At 42.5% G+C, this 23357-nt stretch overlaps 1 protein-coding gene across 1 annotated transcript in view; it reads right to left on the reverse strand.

The window, feature by feature from the left end:
- Positions 1-23357, reverse strand: part of TPH2 (tryptophan hydroxylase 2) — a 260084-nt gene that overhangs the window by 26843 nt on the left and 209884 nt on the right. The window contains exon 9 of the mRNA XM_078649202.1: positions 4283-4409. Within this exon, the coding sequence (XP_078505328.1) occupies positions 4283-4409 (127 nt within the window). The remainder of the gene's footprint in view (positions 1-4282; positions 4410-23357) is intronic.

The following is a 23357-nucleotide window of genomic DNA, read 5'->3' on the forward strand; positions in this document are numbered from 1 at the left end:
CCCCACCAGGGGGAATAACATTTTACTAAGGTCCTGAAGAAGTGCCGCCCGACATTTGGGTCTGAATGGCATGAAACATGTCGACCATGCATTTATAATGCTTTCCTGGTACCTAAGGACGACAAGAATGCACCACTGTTTTTACTTACTCTTGGACTCATATGTAATTACATCTATTCTTTATGGGTTCCAGTGCCTATTTTAAGTCACTTTTTACACACCACTATTCACTACTCATATTGCCCATGTGCACCAACCACATACGGCGTCCTCAGTTCTAAAGAACTCCGCCGAAGTAGCCACCAGGCCCTTCAGACATTGCAGCGCCGGTCTGACGAGGAGCGCCCTATGATGAAGCATAACACCCTAACAGGTGTGTGCGGGCATTACGATCTGAAATTCAGATCTCCTAGCGACACATACTCCAGTTTGATAGCACCTATTAGTGCATCTGCCCGAGAGAGGAACTACCTGCTTTCTGTGATATACCTATATTATGAAATAATACACTGGAAAATTGTACAGGGTCTTTCATAGCAAATAGTTCATGTCATATATAAGTAAAATAAGAATTTTTAGTTACAGAGACTCGGGCTTGTACCAATTGTGGCTTAACACCGCGTTCCGCCTTTTTGTTGTACATATGTCCCTTATTACGATCTCCATAGAGACTGTTTCTAGCAACATACTGTTACATTTATAATGTTTTTTTCATTTAGGCGTCCTGTTTCAAATTATTTATGTTGGTTATTTAAAAATGATCAAATATAAATTGCCATTTTATTCATATCATTATTCATTGTAAAATAATAATCACGTCTGCTTCAATATATTCATGTTAGTTCATATAATACTAATTGTTTGTTCTTGTTTATTTTAATAATGAACAAAGTTTCATGGAGGCTGATAAATTCCATTTCTCATTGATTGTATTTAACACAAAGCACAGTTCCACAGTAAGTATGTGAAAGGGTGGCAGGGTCTTTCCTGTTATTGTTTATTCTGGGAGAATAAACAATGAACAAATATAGTATATAAACAAAGAACAGTGTGTGAAAAGATAGAGAGGAAATTCATGCTGAAGACCATACAGAGGCTGTACATAAATATATCACCTTCCTTTGCTGAAGGCTATCAATCCACTGTAATAGAGTGCCTATTTTTTAACTCTTTGATACACATCTAACACCTAACTACTTTTCTCGTGTCCCTACACTACCATTAATCCCCTATTTAAAAGTACTTTTTTGAGGTTCGCTTACCTGCTAACAAATCCCAGTAAAAAGGGATGGTTGGTGTCCAAGAATCATTATTATTTTTATGTGCAAGACTGTTTCCTAATATATTCAACCATAAGGAACTGGTTTGGTGTGTTTTTGTCATCCCAGCCAGCACCTCTTTAATGTCCATTTCACAATTGAGCTTTCTTCGTACTCAATTGACTAACTGTGAGTGCGCCTCAACTCTTTAGAGAATCCATTCTCTGCAACTGTGGGCTTTTGCAATTATTCAAAGGCTATCTGCTCACTCCCTGGAAATACCTTCCTAATCATTGGACCAATGACATCCCTCAGGACCCATATCTATAGTACAACCCCTTGCAGAACCTGCTTGAATGAAGACCTTAAAATTTGCTGGGTAAATCACATTCTTGTATATATACTCCACATATCTTGTTGTGCTTTTGAAGTAATCCATTGCACCTGTACATGCCAGAAGCATTGGTGTTACTATAAGCCTGAAAGGCTGAAATTGATCTGCTTCTCCCTAGTGGGACTCCAAGTAAATGCTACTACTGAATTCCCACAAGTCTTTGCAATTTACCACACTCTCAAGTGTTTTTTACCAATATTAATGCCCACCAGGGAGGGCAAGAGGAGAGAATGGAGAGATGTGATAAGTAACGTCTGGTCTTAATTACATCTTGTCAAACAGATGTCAGTAATATAAACGGACCAATGATAAGCGGTAACAATGTTGCCTTATCCCTGTAAACAACCATAGGAAGCAAATTTTGTTTCAACATTAGAAGATCAAAGTTATACGTAACAAAATCATAGTGATGACTAAGCTGTTAATCCACAATGGAAGACAAGTGGTCTACAAAAAATTTTTATATAATCTGTGACAGTGTCTGATTGGACACTGTGGTCCTCATAATGCCTGGACTGGGCATCCTGAGAGTTACCGGCATTTCGGAATTTAAAAAAGTGTGGGAACATCCAGCAGAAAATGGGGAAATCAATAAGTAATTGGCACAGAAACATCGATTCCTGCACGTCATTCTCCATTAGCCTATAATCTGGAGTCATTTTCCCCTCATGCCCCTAAATTTACAGATGCCGGCAGTATTGGTAACCCTGGTGAAGTGGAAAGAATTCTGGGACAAAACCGGCACACACACAGTTGGACCCTGATTGTCCCACTCTTTCTTTGTCTCTGAGGTTATCCACAGAGAGATGAGAAGTTATTACTTTGCTATTGAGTTAGGAAAGAAAATAATTCATTATATGCACACTTTGGGAAATCTCCTGAAATGTATGCTGGATGAACACCACAAAGTTCAACACCTTGTTCATGAGCATTTTACCCCTCACCTAATAGTCCAGAAAACAAACCTCTGTTTCCACTGGTGTAGCACTCAGGAGAAAAACAAGGGGTAATTAAATAACGGGTGACAATTCCTCCTAGACCCATATGTTATTAAATTGTTTGCATTTCAAACACAGGGTATGCACAATGTGACCTGAGTATCGTATTCTATGAAGGGCAAATTCAAGATATTGAAATGTTTGCTCCACTTTTCACTTCTTCCCCATTCTGTCGTTTAGGACCTTTAATGATCCCTCACCTCCCATTTCTTTGCCTGACATAGATTATAACAGAACAGATATATTTAGTTTAAGAGGGTCCAGTGTTGCACAAGTCATATAGGACAGGTAGCCAGAGCGCCCATTACCCAACTGGATAAGGAAAACAAGTCTAAGGTTGAATATGGAGTTAAACGAACAGCACTTTTATAGAGATTGGTTTCTCCTTCAAATGAATTTGCAATGAAGGCAGCAGCCTGTAGTCACGTTATGCCCTCCTGTCTAAGTGTAGTCTGGCTCTGGCCAACAATCTTTTAAATTCACCGCAGTTCATCAACAGCAAATACGCCCATTAATGAGCTGGTGTTAAAGATGTCGCAAAACAGGGCAGGTCCATGATCTGAACTTCAGATAATTGTAGGAGTGGGAGTAGGACAGCCAGCTTTTTAGCCTTCCTGACTTGGGAATTAAGGGCTTGTATAATATCAGTATTGTCTTTTTCAACAGAGCAGGCCTCACCTTCACTTTAAGGGGTTTAACGTTCAAATGAAACCTCATTTGTGGTGTTTGCCTTCTACCTGTAGTAGTAACTCTATTTTGCATAACTGCCTCCCAACTTAGGGCCTTATTCTGATGTCAGTGGGACTGCCACTGACAGGCTGTCGGTGGTGGTCCCACCGTCAGACAGTCCTTCGGCCTGAACGCCGCTATACGATGATTGTGGTTAGGCCCTTGTTTGTCGGGGATGGACCGCTGCCTCCACCAGGATCAGTGATCCTGATGGGGTGGCAGTCAGAATTGTGATCCTGAATGAAGGCGGTGCAGAGGCAGGCACTGTTGTCGGGATTACGATGTCCCTTTCCAACAGCCTTTTTATGGCTGTCCGACCGCTATGAAAAGGCTGTCGGAAAGGGACCTTGGGGGCTTCAAACTGGGACCCCATCCCTCATGGCTACTGCAAAGTGGCCCTGGGGGCACATGTAGTGCCCCCACCCACATCCATGCACCACATGTGCACAAAGTGCTCTTTAACACTGCGGCTTGTGCAGCAGCCGATTATCTGGGCTGCAGCACAAGGTGGCATGTTAAAGAGAACTTTCGGACCGCCAAGACGGCAGTCGCATCTTAATTCGACCACCGGCGGTCTCCTGACTGCTCCGATAGCAGTCAGTGGTCCTACCACCTACATCAGAATAAGGCCCTATGTTTGTTCTCTAATATCCCCATACATATATAATACATAATTGAATACATACATACGTTCAAACATACACACATCCTCTTCATTCCGACCATTCTGACAAAGGTTATCAAGGTAGCTTGTGCACCTTTCCAAGTTCAGCTAAATGTACAATAAACATATCTGACTTTATGTCAAGGTGAAGGAAAAAGAAAAATAACCTAACAACATAGAAAGATTTGCACATGCATGGTGAGTAACGTGTGATGAAGTAAAGTATTCGGAAACTCACAGTTGCTATCTTTTGAACGTCTTCATCGGATACCCCTAGAGACGCCATTCCTATTTCTTGCGAAAACTGTGCAAACTTTGGGTCAGCGAGGAGAGGAACGTGCCCAAGAAGTTCATGGCAGGTGTCTCTGAAAAAATGAAATGGAAACAAATATCTAGCGTGCACAATTACAACATATGTCAATATTTACTGGTAACGTTGCAACACTGGGAAATACAAGAGAACACTTCAGCAAAATTATTTAACGTCTACCAGTACTATCCAAAAACAGACTTACTGACTTTACCACGAAGAAAATGTATGCACCAAAAACAGGAAGCTCTCTCATAGTTATAATGCTCCAGCAGATTCGAGATGTGGGACCCGGAGATCGTTGTGCCAAAGAGGGGTCATTCCCACTGCTCCTAAAGACACTGAAATCTCGTAATGTGGAGAATGTTTCCCCTTCTCTCTGAAGTTACAGATGACCCCAGTACTGGTAACTTTATGGGAAGGGAAAACCTTCTGACTTGTAATAGGCCCAATGTACTCAAACTCCACTAGTGAGACTTGGGCCGATCCACTTATGAGTTATATGAATTCCCCTCCATACTGAACTTGTCCTAGTGATTCATATAGTTAGTCTATAATAGCACAGTCAAACTAAACAATCACAGGCAAAAGCAATAGGTCTGGCGATTTGCTAAGAGAAATCGCTTCTTAATTGATTGGCAATGAATGTTAGTTTGAGTGGATGACTGAGCGTATGTAAAAATGCATAATCACTTGGAAGGATCGATGAGTGATTAAACATTTCAGGCAACTCAATGGGTAAGTGAGTACACGGATAGATAAATTAATGGATGAGTACATTGATGAATGACTGAAATGGGGAACACGTAGATCAATGGATGAATGAGTGGTGTAACTTGTTTGCTTTTATCAATAAACTCAGTCTTGTAGGCTGAGGCAGACATTATTATTATTATTATTATTTATTTTTGTAGAGCGCATAGTCACCATAAGGTATCCCAGCGCTAGGCACCCTATCTCTTTGGTTTGGGCTGGTTCAGGACGGTTAAAGAAGGAACGGGGGGGGCAGGGGATAACTGTTTAGAGTAGGCGTGAGTCATTGGGGAAAAAGATGAGTTTTGAGCCGCTTTCTGAAGTGAAGGTACCGTGTTTCAAGTCTCAGGTCGCGGGGGAGCGAGTTCCAAAGGTGTGCAGTTTGGACTGAGAAGCGTCTTCCGCCTGAGCGGCTTTTCTTAAATCTGGGAGTGGTGATGAGGTTTTCTGTGTCCGACCGAAGGGATCTCGTGGGTCTGTAGGGTGTAATCAGTTTACTGAGAGCGGGGGGGCCTTGCTTTTGAAGTAGTTTGTGAGCTAGACACAGGGCCTTAAATTTGACCCGCTCCCTTATGGGAAGCCAGTGGAGGAGTTTGAGGGCAGGTTTGGCGGAGGTTCTAGCAGGGGTGTTTGTGATAATCCCGGCCGCAGTATTCTGGATTCTTTGAAGCTTGGTGAGGGTCGCCTCCGGGGCACCTAGATAAATCACATTACTATAGTCAAGCCTTGAGATTATCAAGCCTTGAATAAGCAATTTTTGGGAGTTGAAGGGCAAGAGGGGCAGGACTTTCCTCAGTGATTTCAGGAGCCCGAAGCAGGTCCCGGCTACTTTGTTTGCCTGCGCAGTGAATGAGAGGTCCGAGTCGAGCCATACCCCTAGGCTTTTTACCTCTACTTTTGGGTCAGGGGGGGGCCCATACAGGCTGGCCAGATGTTCGGGGAGAGTGAGAGCCCTTTTGGACCGAGGAGCAGAACTTCGGTTTTTGTCCCATTTAATTTTAGGGCTGAGTTGTTCATCCAGAGGTGGACCTGTGAAAGGCAGTGAAATAGATCTGCTGATTGTTGTCTGGGGTGGGATAGAGACACCACTAGTTGTGTGTCGTCGGCGTAGCTGACGACGCTCACTCCGAAAGGGGTGATAACCTCCTCCAATGTGGACATGTAGATATTGAATAGAGTAGGGCTCAGAGAGGAGCCCTGGGGCACGCCACATTGGAGGGGAATTTCGGAGGAGCGGGCGTTTTTTTCCCAGATCTGATAGGTCCGTTGATCTAAGAAGGATGAGATCCAGGAAAGGGCGGAGCCTTCCACACCTACTCTCTTGAGTCTTTTAATGAGAAGTTGGTGGTTGACGGTGTCGAATGCCGCGCTGAGGTCGAGGAGGATCACTGCCACTGATCCTCCGTCGTCAAGCAGTGTTCTGGCTTCCTCAACCGCGGCCAGGAGGGCGATGTCAGTGCCCTGTCCTGGACGAAAGCCCGTCTGTGAGCTCTTTAATTTGTTGTTGCTCTCCAAAAACTGGGAGAGCTTCCTGTTGACCAACTTTTCGGCGATCTTGCTTACTCCAGGGAGTAGGGAAATAGGCCTGTAATTGGCCAAATTTCCGGGGTCGAGGGAGGGTTTCTTGAGTAAGGCTTTTACGACGGCCTTCTTCCAGCTCGGGGGTACAACTCCCTGTTGGAGTGAGGCATTGATCAGATGTGTCAGGGGAGAAGTGATCGTGGGAGCTACTTCCTTGAGAAACCGGAAAGGTGCGGGGTCCCTAGGAGATCCACTCTTTATGGAATTCAACGTATATCCTACCTCCTCCGTTGTGACTTGCCCCCAAGAGGAGAGACAAGTAGGTGTTGAGGGGTATGGGGGATCGTTTTCATCACACGAATTCGTAAGGGGGATTGAGTCAAGGATTGTTTGGATTTTGTCGTGGAAGAAGTTAGCCAATTGTTGGCATTTTTCCTGATCGACTTTGGGATCTGTGGGTTGTCTTAGTCTCTGTTCTGTGGTTTTCAAAAGCTCTTTAAGGATGTCATAAGACTCCTTACTAGAGCATCCCGCTTTCTCTATTCTTTCTTTAAAAAACTCGCTTTTGGTTTTCCGTATAGCGGTTTTGTAGGTTAGAAGGGAGGTCGAGTAGCTATCATTGTCGCTCTTCGATTTATTTCTCCTCCAAGAGCGTTCTGTTCTCTTGCACTCTTGGCGCAGAGCTTTAAGTTCTGGGGTGTACCATGGAGCCGCTGGTATTCGTTTGGGATGTTTATAGGTCACTGTTTTAGGAAGAAGTGTGTCTAGGGAGCCGGTAATCCACTCCTCCAGCTGCCCATCAGCTGTAATAGGGTCGGTAGAGAGCTTGGGGGTGGATTCTGCAAGGACGGCGGCCCATTCCCCCGGTGTGAGTTTATGCCACCGTCTATCGGTAACCTGGATTTTAGTGGTTGGGAGGTTCATGGTGGGAATTTCCCAGGCAATAGGGACCAGAAAATGGTCCGTCCATGGAAGGGGCATGGGTGGTTTAGTGGTGATAGTCGCTACGTTTGTAAAGAGGGTATCCAGTAGGTGTCCCTTCTCATGGGTGGGCTCGTTGTTAACCAATCGGATGTCGAGTGACATCAGGTCTAGCCGAAGGTCGGAGGCTGTCCGGTCCGAGGGGTCCGTGAAGTGGAGGTTTAGGTCACCTAACATGAGAAAGTTGGAGGTTGCAGATGCTAGTTGTGACACTGATTCAACGACGGCGTTGGTGAAATTGCCGGGGGGACCTGGGGGGCGGTAGATTAAGAGCCCTGACATAGAATGAGCTGGGGAGGTTTGGAGGGAGAACTGACAACTCTCGCAGTCCTCAATGTAGGCATTAGACGTTCTGCAGGTATATTTGTCCCTGAAGATTATGGCTACCCCCCCTCCCCTCCCTTTTGGTCTATGTAAGGCTTGGCAGAGGTACCCAGTGGGGAGGGCCGATACGATGTCTGAATCGGAGCTATCTGATAGCCATGTCTCAGTTAAAAAAAGTAGATCAAGATCCAGATCTTGTATTAGCAGGTTGGTTTCAAGGGCATGTTTGGGAAGGGAGCGGCAATTAAGGAGTCCAAGTTTTATTTCGGATTTAGTTGAGCTCCGGGGGGTCGGATTGCAGTGCGCACAGTTAGAGAAGGGTATGCCCTCAGTGTGCGTGTGGTAGCATGCCAGGTCTTTCTGAGGTTGGAGTGCGCGGAGCGCCTCTCCAGAGTACACCACCCGGTCATGAGTGCATTTTGGCAGAGTCCCTAGGCCTAGGTCCGTCAGGGCCCGGACGGGCCCAGACGGGCTTGCCTTTGGCGCGCCTTCGGCGCGCTGACGGCGCGCCCGCTGCGCCCGTCCGCTGCGCTCCCTGAACTGACACATTATTTATGCGCACTCAAGGTGGGGTGGTTGAGGTGGGCGTGGCCACCCGGAGGGGGCGTGTCCTGGTCTCCTCGTGGCCGGCGATGGCGGCGAGCGAGTGGGTCCTGTGCCAGACAGCGTTCAGATCCGCTGTTTCCAGTGACACAGGTAAGTGCAGGGGGAGGGGGGCAGAGTGCGTTAAAAAACACAAATACACACAATTTTAAGATCAAAAAGCAAATTTTAGAAGCAAGCGTCGCTCCCGGCTTTCCCGGCTAATTCTATTAAAATAATGATTATTACCAATATTATTACACTGCAAATATTATATCAGGGATTTACACCACTATGCTAACAATGACTGTGATGGAGTAAGGTTTGTAAAATTGCACCCTCATGAAATTAAGTACCTCCATAATAATGTATTAACTGCATGGACTAACCAACCTTGAACACGCAAACACATTTTACCTAATATATCAGACCATGATGGCATGAGCACGTATTACCTGTTTGCGCAGTGGAATATTGTACTAGTGCATGTTTATGCTATGTTGTACATTGCACATTCTGCATGTTGTGCACGAATAACAGAAAAGCTGCTTTAAATTAATAGCTTTCACTAGGTAATAACTAATACAGTGTAATAGTATGGCGGGCAGTAAACATAATGGGTTTTATTTCATGAATTAATATTCTTTTGTGTCTACTTACTTTAGTACCAGATTGGGCCTGCATGAAAATGGCCTCTTGTATGAGCCTGCATGAGGTTGTCTTGGTCTATACAGTGTTTCTCAAACTGTGGTTCGCGGACGCCCAGGGGTCCGTGACACATTCCCAGGAGGTCCGCAGGCAGCAGTTTTAGAAGCACTGCAAAGTTTCTTCCATAATTAGCAGTTTTTAAGCAACAATAAAGTGTCAAGGTAATACTAGTGATTGATGTACCTGCTGGAGTGACATGAGTGTTTTGTCCACTGGCAGCTTGAGTTGTCTAATGTAGCACAGAGGGTTGATATGCCTACTGCAAAGAATGTGTACCATGCATTTTGAAAAACAGTATTTTATGTGCATAGGTGAGTGTGTTACTGTTCTTGTCACAGAGAGTCTTTTGTTACTGTGCAGTTCATAAGTGACAACCGTAATCTAGCAGTGTCCTATAAACTTTCATCAAAGAGCTGCTTGCAAACTGCATGGCACAAGTTAGTATCTTATGTTTTTTCCCAGTCTTTCATTATCCTGATGCTGCTAAAAAGGGTTATTTGGGTGGAAATACATTTTTATTGTTAAAGTCAATGATAACCACTGTGTTATGTTCTGAATCCCACGTTTGTCTTCTCCAGACCAAGCACTCTTTCAAAATGCCTACCAGTATGAATGACATGTGAATCCTACACCTTGTAGTCCCCTTTGCCTTATGTAACATTTTCTATACACTGATTTACACATATGATTCACTGTCTCTATATGTGTGCGATGTAAAGTGCTCTGACATCCTACAATGGTACAAGAGATGCTATAAAACAAATAAAATACATGTGACAACCGGGGCTACGGAGAGATTAGAGGCACTGTTGGAGGGTGATAGGGAACCATTGAAGAACCCCAACAAAGATTGTCATATCTTGGTGCATAGTAAGGTCTTCATTTACTATTTGTTAAACACTAATACAATTCAATATATAATGATGAATGTGTTTTAGACTGCACCATTGTTTCCTAGATTTCTGGGGGGGAGAGCCGCCCAAAGCCCCCTCTGCAGTAGTCAGGCTCACTCACTGTACTTGGTGTGCACTGTATGGGGACTGGTCTGAAAACATTTGCCAGGGCTGCTTTGGGTTTCCAGTCTGGCCCTGGCAGGAGCCTCGTATTGCGAAATAAAACCAACCATTAAAAAGTTAGTCAAAGAGATGCAGCACCAACCTTCCCATTAAAATGTTTATTTTTTTTATAATTCTTTCAATATAAAATACTACGGGGTTATTTACAACAGGAGTGGGGGAGCGTGTTGTTAGCCTCCTTGGCTTAACGACACACTCCGCCACTTCAGAAATGCAGGAATGCACCATATTTACAAGAATATGGTGCATCCCTATGTTTCCTCCAGTGCTGGCTCTACACTTAGCAGTGTAGCGGAAACGCAGCCACCCTTGCACCATAGTGCAAGGGTGTCTGCGTGCAGAGGAAGATATTTTTTGTACAGAAAGGTCCCCCTTCATGCACATAAACAATATTGCCATGCAGTTTTGTCACTTCTATGTGTGCTGCTTAATGCAGCACACATGGAAGTTACAAAGATTGTTTATGTGCAGGAAAGGTTACCTTCCTGAACATAAACAATCCAACGCATTTTGCTTTTTCCATGTGTGCTACACAAGGCAGCACACATGGAAAAAGCAAAAACAAGGAGAAATAAAGCCTTTCTCCTTGTTTAGCAAAGTTAAGACCTGGTTTTCACTGGTCTTAATTTTGTCGCTGCATCCTATTTACGCCTCCCTTGTAAATAGGGGAAAGTATCAAAAACAATGGGTGTTGCGGTGGAATGCCCATCGCAACACCCACGACCCACCCCTTTCACGCTAAGCATTACATGAAAAGGGGCCTAATTTACAAAGCAGTGTTAAGCCATGTTAAGTGCCTTAACACTGCCTTGTAAATAAGGCGAAGCACCTATCGCCACGGGATCGTCACAAACAAATGACGTTCCCATGGCAATAGGGGCTTGTAAATATGCCCCTAAAATCCTTAGTAATTTGAGTATTTGCTTTGCGTGCATGTGTGTTTTTTTCCCTTGATTTACTGTTTTAATGTTTGAAATTTAAATCATACAAATTGCTTGAGGGTCCCCGGCTTCCAGTGGTGACTCAATGGGGGTCCTCAGGAGTCAAAAGTTTGTGAACTACTGGTCGATACGAAGTACACATGCGTGGAGAGCTCTGCCTGCTCATGAACTGCCGAGTGTACCCGCTGATGTAATCCGTGTAAAGGCCATGTTGACCTGTGTCCTATTGTTTAAGTGCCAAGATGCAACAGCCACTCTGGGAACTGCCATCGCTACGTACAATTTAAATGTGAAGCAGATGTCCTAATGTTAAAATGTTTCAGAATGTATATTAGTGGTATATAAATGTATTTATCCCTAATACTTCTTTTGTTGAAACTAGTATGGGATGGATTTGTGATGAGAACCTGATGAGGAGACTCTAACATGACTTGTATTAAACAAACACAGGCCGAGTTTCTACTGACACTGCTATATTGTAAGATAGTGAGCTAGGAATTTGGGTATCATTGATTTCCCAAATTGTGTGCGCGGTCTGATCATCAAGAGCATTGGGAGAGATATTGAGACACTGAGATCGAGGGAAGCAGACCAGCACCAAGTCAGAGAGCACCTTAGGTACGAGAGCGTTGCTGGAGTGCTGGGGAGGAGACTGCGTCTGAGGAGAACTAGATCAAGGTAGATAGATTGGGAGATTATTGTATGTTAGCAAGCTTATTTTCAAGACTTAAAATTGCACCTGTCCTGTTACCTTTGTCCTCTGAGCCTATCTCTGGGGACCCCTGCCACGACCTCGGCCCAGGAAGTTGTTTCCTGACTCTTTGGTGGGTAACACCCTCCTTAAATGCTTAACGTCTGCAATATATCTCTGCAAAGTAATTTTGCTGTCTTTTATTCCCCACCCTTATGCACGCTTTGATGTTGAGGCAATTGATTAATTTTGATTACATTGCTTGATAAATTGTTCTCTTATAAGTGGTTTTGTGTGTGTACTAATAATCTGAAATGAGCATTTAATTTAATAAGATAAAATTATTAATCAGATAAATGACTTTGTGGTTATTTATATAAAGTATTAAACTGTTTAGTTAATCATAGTCACCATCAACTCCTCAACTAATGGTCCATCGACCAGAAGAAGACAGTTGAAATAAGAATAGTTAGGAATATAAAACGTTATTAATGTGAAGTATAGAACTGTACATATACAAAAACTGACAAAATAAAACCCCCTAATCCAGCGCTCGTCTTCACAGATCATTTATGGGTAATGTGTGATGGGCCCCGTTGGTTGGTAAGTGAATTTTATGTGTGACATGTTTCCATGGTCCCTCCCTGGCTCATGAATTAGGGGTTGCGCAGGATCAGCTGCAATGTATAAAGAATTACAAGCATTAGGACAGGATGAATATTATGAAACGGTGGGCACTATAATGTAAAAGATAGCAACAGTAAGAAGTGCCACCATTATGTCATGCCCAGAATTGTGCCAAGAATGCCCACATTATGTCAATACTGGATATACTGCAAATACATGAAAATAAAATGATATGTAGCCAAGCAAAACCACACATTTAGAGCAAAAACACCATAAGATTAGTTTTCTACAGCAAACAGCCAGCCAATGCTCCCTATCCAAAATAGCCAAACGGTTTACAAACTCATAGCACTTTCTTTCGTCACAGATACCGTGATTTAATATGAATTTCAAAAATCGCCATACATCTCAACTGATGGAAGGAATGCTTGCAATTTGTCTAACCACTGGCAATCGCTTTGGGTAGCCACTCCTCTTGCATTCCAAGCCATCATTCTTTTGTCCACCATGCCACCTCACTTTGCACCCGGCAATAATCAAATCAGTCTAGACCCTGCTCCAATAGGAAAATTCGAACCCAAACTGCCTGGCCAGGGCTTCCCTGAACTGGAACACAAGCAACCCAACACAGTAGAGATCTAAAACAGTAATAGGTCCAATTGCAGCAGGTTAGCCGGGCAGTTGCAGAGAGGCCTCTGAAGCTGGTTGTGTCCCTGTGGCTCACACAGGAGGTCAGCCAGACCTTTGGAGTCACTCTGGTTAGCCTGGGATGAAGGCAGCAGGTCCAATCTTCCTTCTCAGACTGCAAGGCAGGCCTTCAAGCAGCAGGACAGTCCTCTGGCTGCAGGGCAGTCCTTCTTCTGTAATCTCTAAGGGTCCGTGAGAGTTCTGATGTGTGGCTTTAGAGGTTCAAAGTTTATAGCTGATGACAGCCTTTGTGTGAGGTGGCTCCCTGTCCTACCCCCACATCTGTTTCTTGAAATATTTTCCCCTTCCGCTGTCAAGGCTCCAAACTGTCTGGGGGTGACAAAAGGCAGAGGAGACCTGGTCTCAGGTTCCTCTGTCTGTTCAGTAGGCAAAGTCCTATGAAGTGTAAATGGGGCTGAGCACAGTCCCTTCCCAATCATCATGCCAGGATGGCCCATCCTGTCTACACCTTTGCTTTTCTGTCTGGACACAATATAGAAACCCTTCAGCAGAGCCATTCACAGTCATGTGACCCAGGACATTGTCAGAAGGCACAAATGGTTGGGGGAAAAAAATTCCAACTTTCTAAAAGTGCCTACAAGGGAATGTTTTTAAATATCCAAAAACATTACTTCACACTGGCTTTTAGAAGTACACAAAAAGTGGCCTCAAACAGATACATTCTGAAAATGAACAACAAATCATGTCTGGACATTAAATACTGACAGCATTCCACAAAATGTCAAGACCATATGCTGACTCTTGACTACATGACTAATGCTGAAACCTTATTGTTCATCATGTCCTTTCCAAAGAGATGCTGACGATTGATAGCAAGTATATGGCAAAAATGTGAATATCTTCATAGGACCAATAAACGTATGGTTCTACATTGATTTATTTTTCAATGGGTCCTTTATTCTACATAAGAACTGTCAGTACTGAAGATGGTCTTATAGATGGATTCATAACAAGACCGAAACAGCGACCAACATACCCATTTTCACTGTTCAAATAACCTTTTTTGTATAAGAAGTTTTTGTACAATGTTTAACAAAATTTCTTTGGAATTAGTGATTAGAAATGGGCATTCAACATGAGTGGCAAGTAGATAGTGGATTGAAGTAGTGTTAATCTCTTTCATTCTTGTGTAGGAGAATATCTCTGTACACTTGAATTAGATTTATTTGAATATAAATTTTATCAAAAAAGAATACACCGATTTCTTGTTTTGATCTATTCTCTTCATTGGATTATATTAATAATTTTTCAGAATGTATATGTTTGAGGCCACTTTTTGGGTACTCCTAAAAGCCAGTGTCAAGTAATGTTTTTGTATATTTAAATAAATTCCCTTATAGGCACCTTTACCTTACAAAATATTTCGTTGCCAGAGCCGACTAGAGTATATTGGGTTGCTCAACTTCTAGAATTAACTTTCTAAAAGTGGTACTTCCAGAATTGCGACTTAAAATACAACTTTAATAGCAAAGAGGATTTTATATTATAATTCATCTGAGTGCAAACAGCATAGCTCTGTCTGCTCCAAATAAATGTAATAAGGTAACCCAGTGTTAGTCAATGAAAGAGATAAGCCTTACAACAGTGAAACAACGCCATGAGTGGTTTTTCATTGCCCAAACTTAAGTACACATGTTCTACATTTCAAATACAATGCACCCTGCCTTCTGAGCCTTTAGGGTCCACCTTATGGGTGACTTATAAGTATTAAAAAGGAAGGTTTAGACCTGGCAAAAGGTTTGTTTTTCCAGTTGAAATGACAGTTTAAAAGTGTGCTGCAGTGGTAGGCTTGAGACAGGTACAGTGCTACTGTAGTAGGTGGCACAATATATGCTGCAGGCCGACTAATAGCATTTACTTTACAGGCCCTGGGTACATGTAGTACCATTTACTAGAGATATACAGGTATATTAAATGTTCCAATGAAGTGTAGTCCGTATCACCATGTTTGGAGGAGAGAGCACAAACACTTTAGCACTGGATAGCAGTGGTAAAGTGGGCAGAATCCTAAAGCCAACAAAAACCAATTCAGCAAACAGGAGGAGTGAAGGCAAAAAGGATTGGGGAATACCACACTAAGGATGTCGGGTCTAACATTAACTATAACTTTCAAATTTCAGTCATTTGTCATGTTTAATTCATAACCATAGCTTTAACTATAGTTTTAAGTGAATTTCTAAAGCCTAGGTGTTATATCAAAAGCTGATCATAACTTCATTTTAACCTTCATTTTTTCAATGATTTTGTTGATAAACCAAAAGCAACGGTTCTCTGCCCCAAACAACCAAAAGTGCTAAACCTCTGCTGCATATGGCATAGGCCAGTGTTTCCCAAACTGTGGTCCGCGGACCCCCAGGGGTCCGTGACACATTCCCAGGGAGTCCGAAGGCAGCAGTTTTCAAAGCACATGAAGGTATCTTGTATAATTAGCAGTTTTCAAACAACAATAAAAGTGTCAAGATAACACCAGTGATTAATGGAGAGATGAGAGTTTTGTCTAGTGGCAGCTTTGAATTATCCAATGTAGCACAGAGGGTTAACATGCCTATTGCAAAGAACATGTATAATGCATTTTAAAAAACTGAGATTATTTTGGTACTGTGCAGTTCATAAGTGACAATCGTAATCTAGCATAGTGACCTATAAACTGTCATCAAAGAGCTGCTTGCTAACTGCAAGGTACAAGTTAGTGACATGTTTTTCCCAGTCTTTCATTATCCTGATACTGCTAAAAAGGTTTATTTGGGTGGAAATACATTTTTATTGTTAAAGTCAATGTTAACCACTGTGTTATGTTCTGAATCCTGAGTGTGTGCTTTTCCAGACCAAGCACTATTTAAAAATGCCTACCAGTATGAATGACGTGAATTCTACACCTTGTAGAACCCTTTGCCTTATGTTACATTTTCTATACACTGTTTTATATGTAGGATTCACTGTCTCTATATGTGTGTGATGTAAAGTGCTCTCTCATACAATGGTATGAGATATGCTATAACAAATATCATACATGTGACAGAGGGGCTATGGAGAGGTGAGAGGTACTGTTGGAGGGTAATAGTGGGGGAATCATTGAAGAACCCCTAAAAAGATTGTCGTATTCTGGTGCATAATAAGGACTTAATTTACTATTCTTTAAAAGCTAATACAATTCAATATGTAAGGATAACTGTGTTCTAGACTGCACCATTATTTCCAAAATGTTTTTTTGGGGGAGCATCCCAAAGCCCCCTTTGTAGTGGTCTGGGTCACTCACTGCACTTGGTGTGCACCCTATGGGGACTGGTCTGAAAACATTTGCCAGGGCTGCTTTGAGTTTCCAGTCGGGCCCTGGCAGGAGCAGAAGCCTTGTACTGCGAAATAAAACCAACCATTTAAAAGTTAGTCACGGTGATGCAGCACCAACCTTCCCATCTATTTTCTTCATTTTTTCCAAATTCTTTCAATATAAAATACAACAGAAGTGGCAGAGAGAGTCGTTAGCCTCCTTGGCTTAACGACACGCTCCGCCACTTCAGAAATACCGGGCTGCACCTATATTTACAAGAATATGATGCAGCCCTGTGTTTCCCCGACGCTCACGCTAAACTTAACTTTGTGGCGCCAAAGCAGGCACCCTTGCACCATAGTGCAAGGGTGTCTGCGTGCAGGGGAAGATTGTTTTTCCCTGGTCTTAATTTTGGCACTGCCTCCCATTTACGCTGCCCTTGTTAATAGGGGGCAGTGTCAAAATCAATGGGTGTTGCGGTGGAATGCCCACCGCAACACCCACTGCCCACCCCTTTCACGCTAAGCATTGGGTGAAAGGAGGTGTTATTTACAAGCCAGCTTTAAGCCATGTTAAGTGGCTTAACGCTGCCTTGTAAATAAATCAAAGCCCCTGTCGCCATGGGAACGTCGCAAAAAGTGACGTTCTCATGGTAATAGGGGCTTGCAAATATGCCCCTAAAATACTTACTTATCTGAGTATTTGTTTTGTGTGCACAGGTGTGTTTTTTTTCGAATTACTGTTCTAATGTTTGAATTTTAACTCCTACAAATTGCGTGGGGGTCCCCGGCTTCCAGTGGTGACTCAATGGGAGTCCGCAGGAGTCAAAAGTTTGGGAACCACTGGCATAGGCCATGTGCAGTGCATGTTGGCTGCAGGGCTTGACCTATGGTCAGCCACTATTTGTCTTTTTACTATTTGTAACCCCTTAATTGCTGAGGCTTTTTCACCCCAGTGCTGAGCCCTTTTTTGGCTATTTGGGGTAGTGTGCATTTAGGCTTCCATAACTTTTTTCCATATAATGTATCCATGCAATCTTTGTGTCCTTTTTTCCAATATCATGGGAATTCTAAAAGTACCTAGGGTTTGTGGATTCCCTGGAGGGGATGGAGAAAATAGGCAAACTATAACTAAATAAGGTTGTTTTGGGGAGATAAAAGTGTTCCACAAAACAGGGTCTGTTTTTTGTCCTAAAAATTGAATCAATAAAAGGTTTGCTGTGCTCAAATCACCATCATACCCCCTTTCAGGAACAAGCTGAATAAAAACAAAACCGTTTTAAACACCATTTTAGCATTTTTGTGCTTTTAACCTACTTCCAGTTTGTGGTGGACCCTGTGGGATATGGTGGAGTGAGGATTGATGTCCTATGGTATGTGTAGTATTCTGTATATGTTACAGTGCTGTGTATCTCTTTAATGCTCTAGTGTTTTGTGATTCTAGAATGTATAGTTACTTAGCAACATTCAGCATTGGACTGTGTTGGGTTAGAGCTGTTGATGGAGCTGGTGCTGTCCATCTCCACTGACCATGTAGCCATTAATAAACCAGTTTAACCTACTCCCTGTGCCTACAAAATATTGGCGACAAGGATGGCTACATGGTTGAACTCACGTGTGTTACGTTTCTGCTGTGAAGACTGTTCCTGCGTTCTTAAATACGAGCCAGTGAGCTCCAACGTCTATCTACGATGTCAAATATTTTGGTTAGCTACACCTTTGAGCTTCAACCTCTGCCCATGAGGTGGGATCTCTTTGACTTTGCAGCATTAGCGCTTTTGGGAAACCCACCAGGGTCAAATCTCAAACTTGTAAGTCAATTACCTTTGAATTGGGTCCAACCAATATCCAGCGTCCCACGCTCTCTCCTCGTCTGACCATTGTCCTTCTTGTGACAGTCCCCAACTTCGCTCAGCTCCCAACAACAGCCCTGAGACTTGCTGCTTCTGGGTAGACTGCACATTACACATCACAGCCATCTTTGATCAATAGGAAGCCTCTCACCAATTTCCATGGATAACAAGTCATTCTGAACAGCGTTTTTATCGCTGCAATACTATGCTCATCAGTGTGGATGTACTTGAGCTTCGTGCAAGCCGATATATGCACACACCATACTGCATCTTTTTTATCCATAAAAGAATCTGCGTGCTCACCTAACCGAAAGTTCACAGTGATGCCACACTATAACATACGCTCTACCTGTGCCTTCATTCAGGTCAACGGTGTTGAACACTCCTGGGTGCACACTCGCAGGACAGCAGTGATGCACACACTGTTAGGTTATTCTGAGATCTCATTCATGTTTATTAGCATTGTACTCACTCACAGTTAAACAGCGATGGGCACACTTTTACACTAGTTTAGTTATCCCATTACTCAATATTGTTCTTAATTTAGCAATTTTCTTTTTACAGTCATTTTGTTATCATCTGCTCCCTTTAGTATACTATGCAGGCTGTCAATCCTCCAACCGCATTCTAGACTCACCCGGTGAACCTGCTCTCAGGTGGGAAATCCGGCATGATGCCTTTGAGACCTATTTGGGTGCCATTGGTGCTTTAAGATTTAGTGCAGAAAGAAAAAAAGTGCCTTTTACTACATTCTCCAGGATTTGAAGGAAGATCAATTTTAAATCATATTTCCACACCATCACAAGAGGAGTTGGAGGGCATCGATAAATAATGTGAGACTGTCCTACAATTAGAATCCAGGTTTGATAAACAACTTTGAGGCATAAATTCTTCAAAAGGAAACAAACTGAATTGGAAGATGGGGACTCTTATGTCTCTGCATTACGTAGACTTGCTGTGAATGCAGATTTGAGAACTTCACAGACCAACTTATCAGGGATCAGTTTGTCTGCCAGTGTAAAGATAAAAACATCAGGCAAAATGATTGATCTTGGGAGATCCATCCTTGGATGAGACCATCAAAATTGCTTAGAGCATCGAAATATCGATGGTTTCATTGAAGGAATTCAATGACAAGCCTAATGATACTATTAATGTAGTTAATGTTAATAACTCTGTTAAACATAGAGTTAAGTCAACTCAAAGCGTTGCTAATACCTCTTCCAAGCCTAAAGCTGATAGGTTTACCACTAACAAAGTGAAAGGTGGAAATATGTGTCTCAGATGTGGTAACCCTCCACACCTCAAGGGATCCAGGTGCCCTGCTAGTAACATTACGTGCAACTATTGCAAGAAAATGGGTCACTTCACGAAAGTCTGTCTTAAGAAAAAGGGTTTCTAGAAACCCATTGTGTGTGCAGTCGAGTCTGACGAACATTCTGATTCTGAGGTAATCTCTGTGGTCAGAAGTGAAAATTATGCAAATTTTGATCCAAAGCATGATTTTTCTCAGGGTGTAGTTGGTGGATTCTGAGGCAAAGATCACCATGATCACACAAAAGCTTTTTGAAGAAACATGGAAGAGTTCGCAATCTCTTTCTCCACCTGATCACTCACCTGTATCATATGAACAGCGAAAGATTAAATTGATGTTTTTTTTTTTAGGAAGAAATGAGATTCAAAGGGAGGAGAATCAAAGGAAAAGTGTATGTCGCTGTAAATGGTTAAACATTTTAGGGTGGTTTCATCAAGGCCTTTTTGGAATGATACTTAAACCTGGTGCAGAAGAACAAGTGTTGGTAATGAGTAATGAAGAAGAAGGACATGTGTTGAAAACCAAATTTCCTGAAGTTTTCGGGACTGGTTAGGTAGAATAAGAAGATTTAAACACAAAATTATTGTTAAAGATTGAGCAATACCAAAAAAACATAAACTCAGAGGAGTACCATTTAGTGTTAGAGAGGATTTGGAGAAGGAATTAAAGAATCTCTGTGCAAAGGGGATCGTTGAGCCCACAGAGTCTTCCGTGTGGCTTTCTCCCTTAGCTGTAGCCAGGAAAGGGGAGGGGAGCTTCGAGTCAGTGTGGATTTGAGGTCCACCCAGCAAGAGTCTTGGCGCAGAGGTACCGACGGAGAGAGCGGGGCCTCATATATATATACACTCGAGCAGGATCTGAGAGAGTTGAGGCTCAGATCTGAACAAGTATTGATTTGCATCAATTTCCATACTTGTTCCAAAAGTTCATAACTGGATATGAAGTATGTTATATCCTTTATTCAAAGTTGCAGTGACGTTACATTTATCTAGGTCCTGACGAAAGCCCGAGGAACATTGTCCTTAAAGGCTGAAACATGTTGACCACACGGACAGTGAATAAGTCATAACTGTCCTTCACCTGCACTTTCTGATTTTAATTTAGAATACTCCGTTGAACATAGATTGAACATAGATTGAGTCAATAGATGTATTAGGAACTTCAGGAGTATTTCTAATTTTAATAAACACTTTTCACTACATGCACTGCCTTCTCACTGTAAGTTCTGAAGAAAATCTTTTTCCCATCTTGTTTCTTTCCTTTGTGATCTACCACAAGAGGACACAACTACTGTCGATGTTCCTCTCGATTGTTGAAGAGAGAGCTCAACATAGTTGTTTGGTACAACCCAGATGATGACACTGGGCACGCTGCTGTGTGCAATGATGGGATACCAAAATATCCTAGAGTGGACATGATCTATCCCTCCTTCTTTTACACTTTTTCTGATAATGGCCCTTTTTTTCCTTTGTTTTTCACGTTCTTTTCAGTGTTCTGATTTAGAAATAGACAGAAGGTACAGCAGTATACAAATTATACTTCTGAATATTGTGAGACCACCATCTTTTGTTGGTATTGTAATTGTTAGGTATTCGGGGATTTAAATTTGGTTGGTCTATAAATATTTTTCCCTTGGGCCCCCCTTTTGTAGTATTTATTTTTTAAAGATTGGGCAATACCAAAAAACCATAAACTCAGAGGAGTACCATTTAGTGTTTGAGAGGGTTTGGAAAAGGAATTAAAGAATCTCTGTGCAAAGGGGATCGTTGAGCCCACAGAGTCCGTGTGGCTTTCTCCCTTAGGCGTAGCCAGAAAAAGGGGAGGGGAGCTTTGAGTCTGTGTGGATTTGAGGTCATTAAACAGAGAAATGTGGGTGGGATCCAAACATTGGTGATTTGTTTTCATCCAGCAAGGGAGCTTGTTTCTTCACCAAACTTGATTTAGCCAGTGAATACTACCAGGTGGAATTGGATCCTGAATCTTGTCATTTGAGTGACTTTGTTTCACCCCTTTGGCTATTTTTGCATGTCTTTTGGGCTAGTGTCAGCAGTCTCTGTGTTTCAGAGAATGATGGGGAATATTCTTATGGATGTTGATGGAGTTTTAGTGTTGCAGGATGATGTTCTCAATTTCGGAAAAGTTGTTACTTCCCATGACACTGTTCTTGATAAGGTGTTATCTTTGTTTAAAAAACAGTGTGGTTTTAAAAGAATAGAATTGTGAATTCATGTGTTCTAAAGTAGAGTATTTGGGACAGGGAATTTCACTAGAGGGAGTTAGACCCAGACCAGGGTTGTTAGAAGCTATAGTGGATGCAACTGGACTAGTGGACAAGTCAGGTGTGAAATCGCTACTGGGGTTATGTGAGCACTATTCCAGGTTCATTACCAACTTTGCATCCATTGTGCAACCCATTAGTAATCTTCTAAAAAAAGGTGTGAAGTTAGAGTGGTGCGATGAGTGTGTCACAGCTCTCATATAGCTAAGTCTGCATTAAAGAATAGTACAGCCCTCAAGCCTTTTGATCCCAGTCTTCCTTGCTATGTCACAGTGGATGCCAGTCAGGTGGGTCTGGGGAGGACTTTAACTCAGTCGGAAGGTGGTTTTGAAAACACTGTGGGTTTTGCTTCCAGGGTACTAAGAGCAGCTAAACTACAGTATTCTGTCATGGAAAAGGATCTGTTGGCATGAACCTGGGTGATTGAGAAGTTTCTCCCGTACATTTGAGGTAACTGTTTTCCTCTTCAGACTGATCACAAACCCTTAGTGAGAATTCTGAGCATGAGTTTGTGTTGCACTCCTAGAATAATGTGAATGGTCACCAGACTTCCCTATCAATTTGAAGTGAAACCCTTATCAGGAGGGAAAAATGGGAGAGATGATTTTTATCACGTTTTCCTGACAAGTCGAATGAACAAGAGGAGGTCAGGTTGAAGATTTCATCAGTGAGGATTGTGAGGATTGTGATGATTGCTTGGTGGCTGTGCTGGAAATATCTTGTTTGAATCTATGTTCTGAAACTGAATAGATGCAAGTATTCGATACTGACTGTGCTGCAGGAGGTGTGTTCGTATGTGAAGAATGGATGGCCCAAGGAAAAGGTCCTGTCATCTCCTGTTTAACCATTCTGGAAGGTGGAGAGTGAGCTTTCTCTTGAAGATGGTTTGCTTCTCAGAGCTGATAAGTTTGTACCTCCACATGTTTTCCACAAACTATTCTTCAAAGGTCTCATGAGGGGCATCTGGGGTGCACTCTTACCAAGCATAACATACAGGACACATATTGGTGGCCAAGAATGGATACTGAAATTTATGAAGCTGTTTCTGGGTGTTGTGTGTGTGGGTCGGCAGACAAATGTCTGAAAGTGTCTGTTCCTTCTTTGATGCCAATTGAATGTCTACAAGGACCGTGGATCAAACTAGGCATTGACGTTATGGGACCTTATGATATTCTTCCAGGAGGTTTCCAGTTCATTTTGGTCCTCATGGACTATGCATCAAAATGTCCAGAGCTCAAGCTGGTAAAGGATGCTAATTCCAAACCTGGTGTGGAATTTTTAAGGGAGGTGTGGCTGAGAGAAGAATTTCCAGAAGTTTTAGTCTCTGATAATACGAAAACAGTTCATACTGAGTTCCAATCTTTCCTTCTTGAATCTG

The sequence above is a fragment of the Lissotriton helveticus genome, chromosome 1_1, assembly GCF_964261635.1.
Source record: "Lissotriton helveticus chromosome 1_1, aLisHel1.1, whole genome shotgun sequence".
NCBI classification, from domain to species: Eukaryota; Metazoa; Chordata; class Amphibia; order Caudata; family Salamandridae; genus Lissotriton; species Lissotriton helveticus.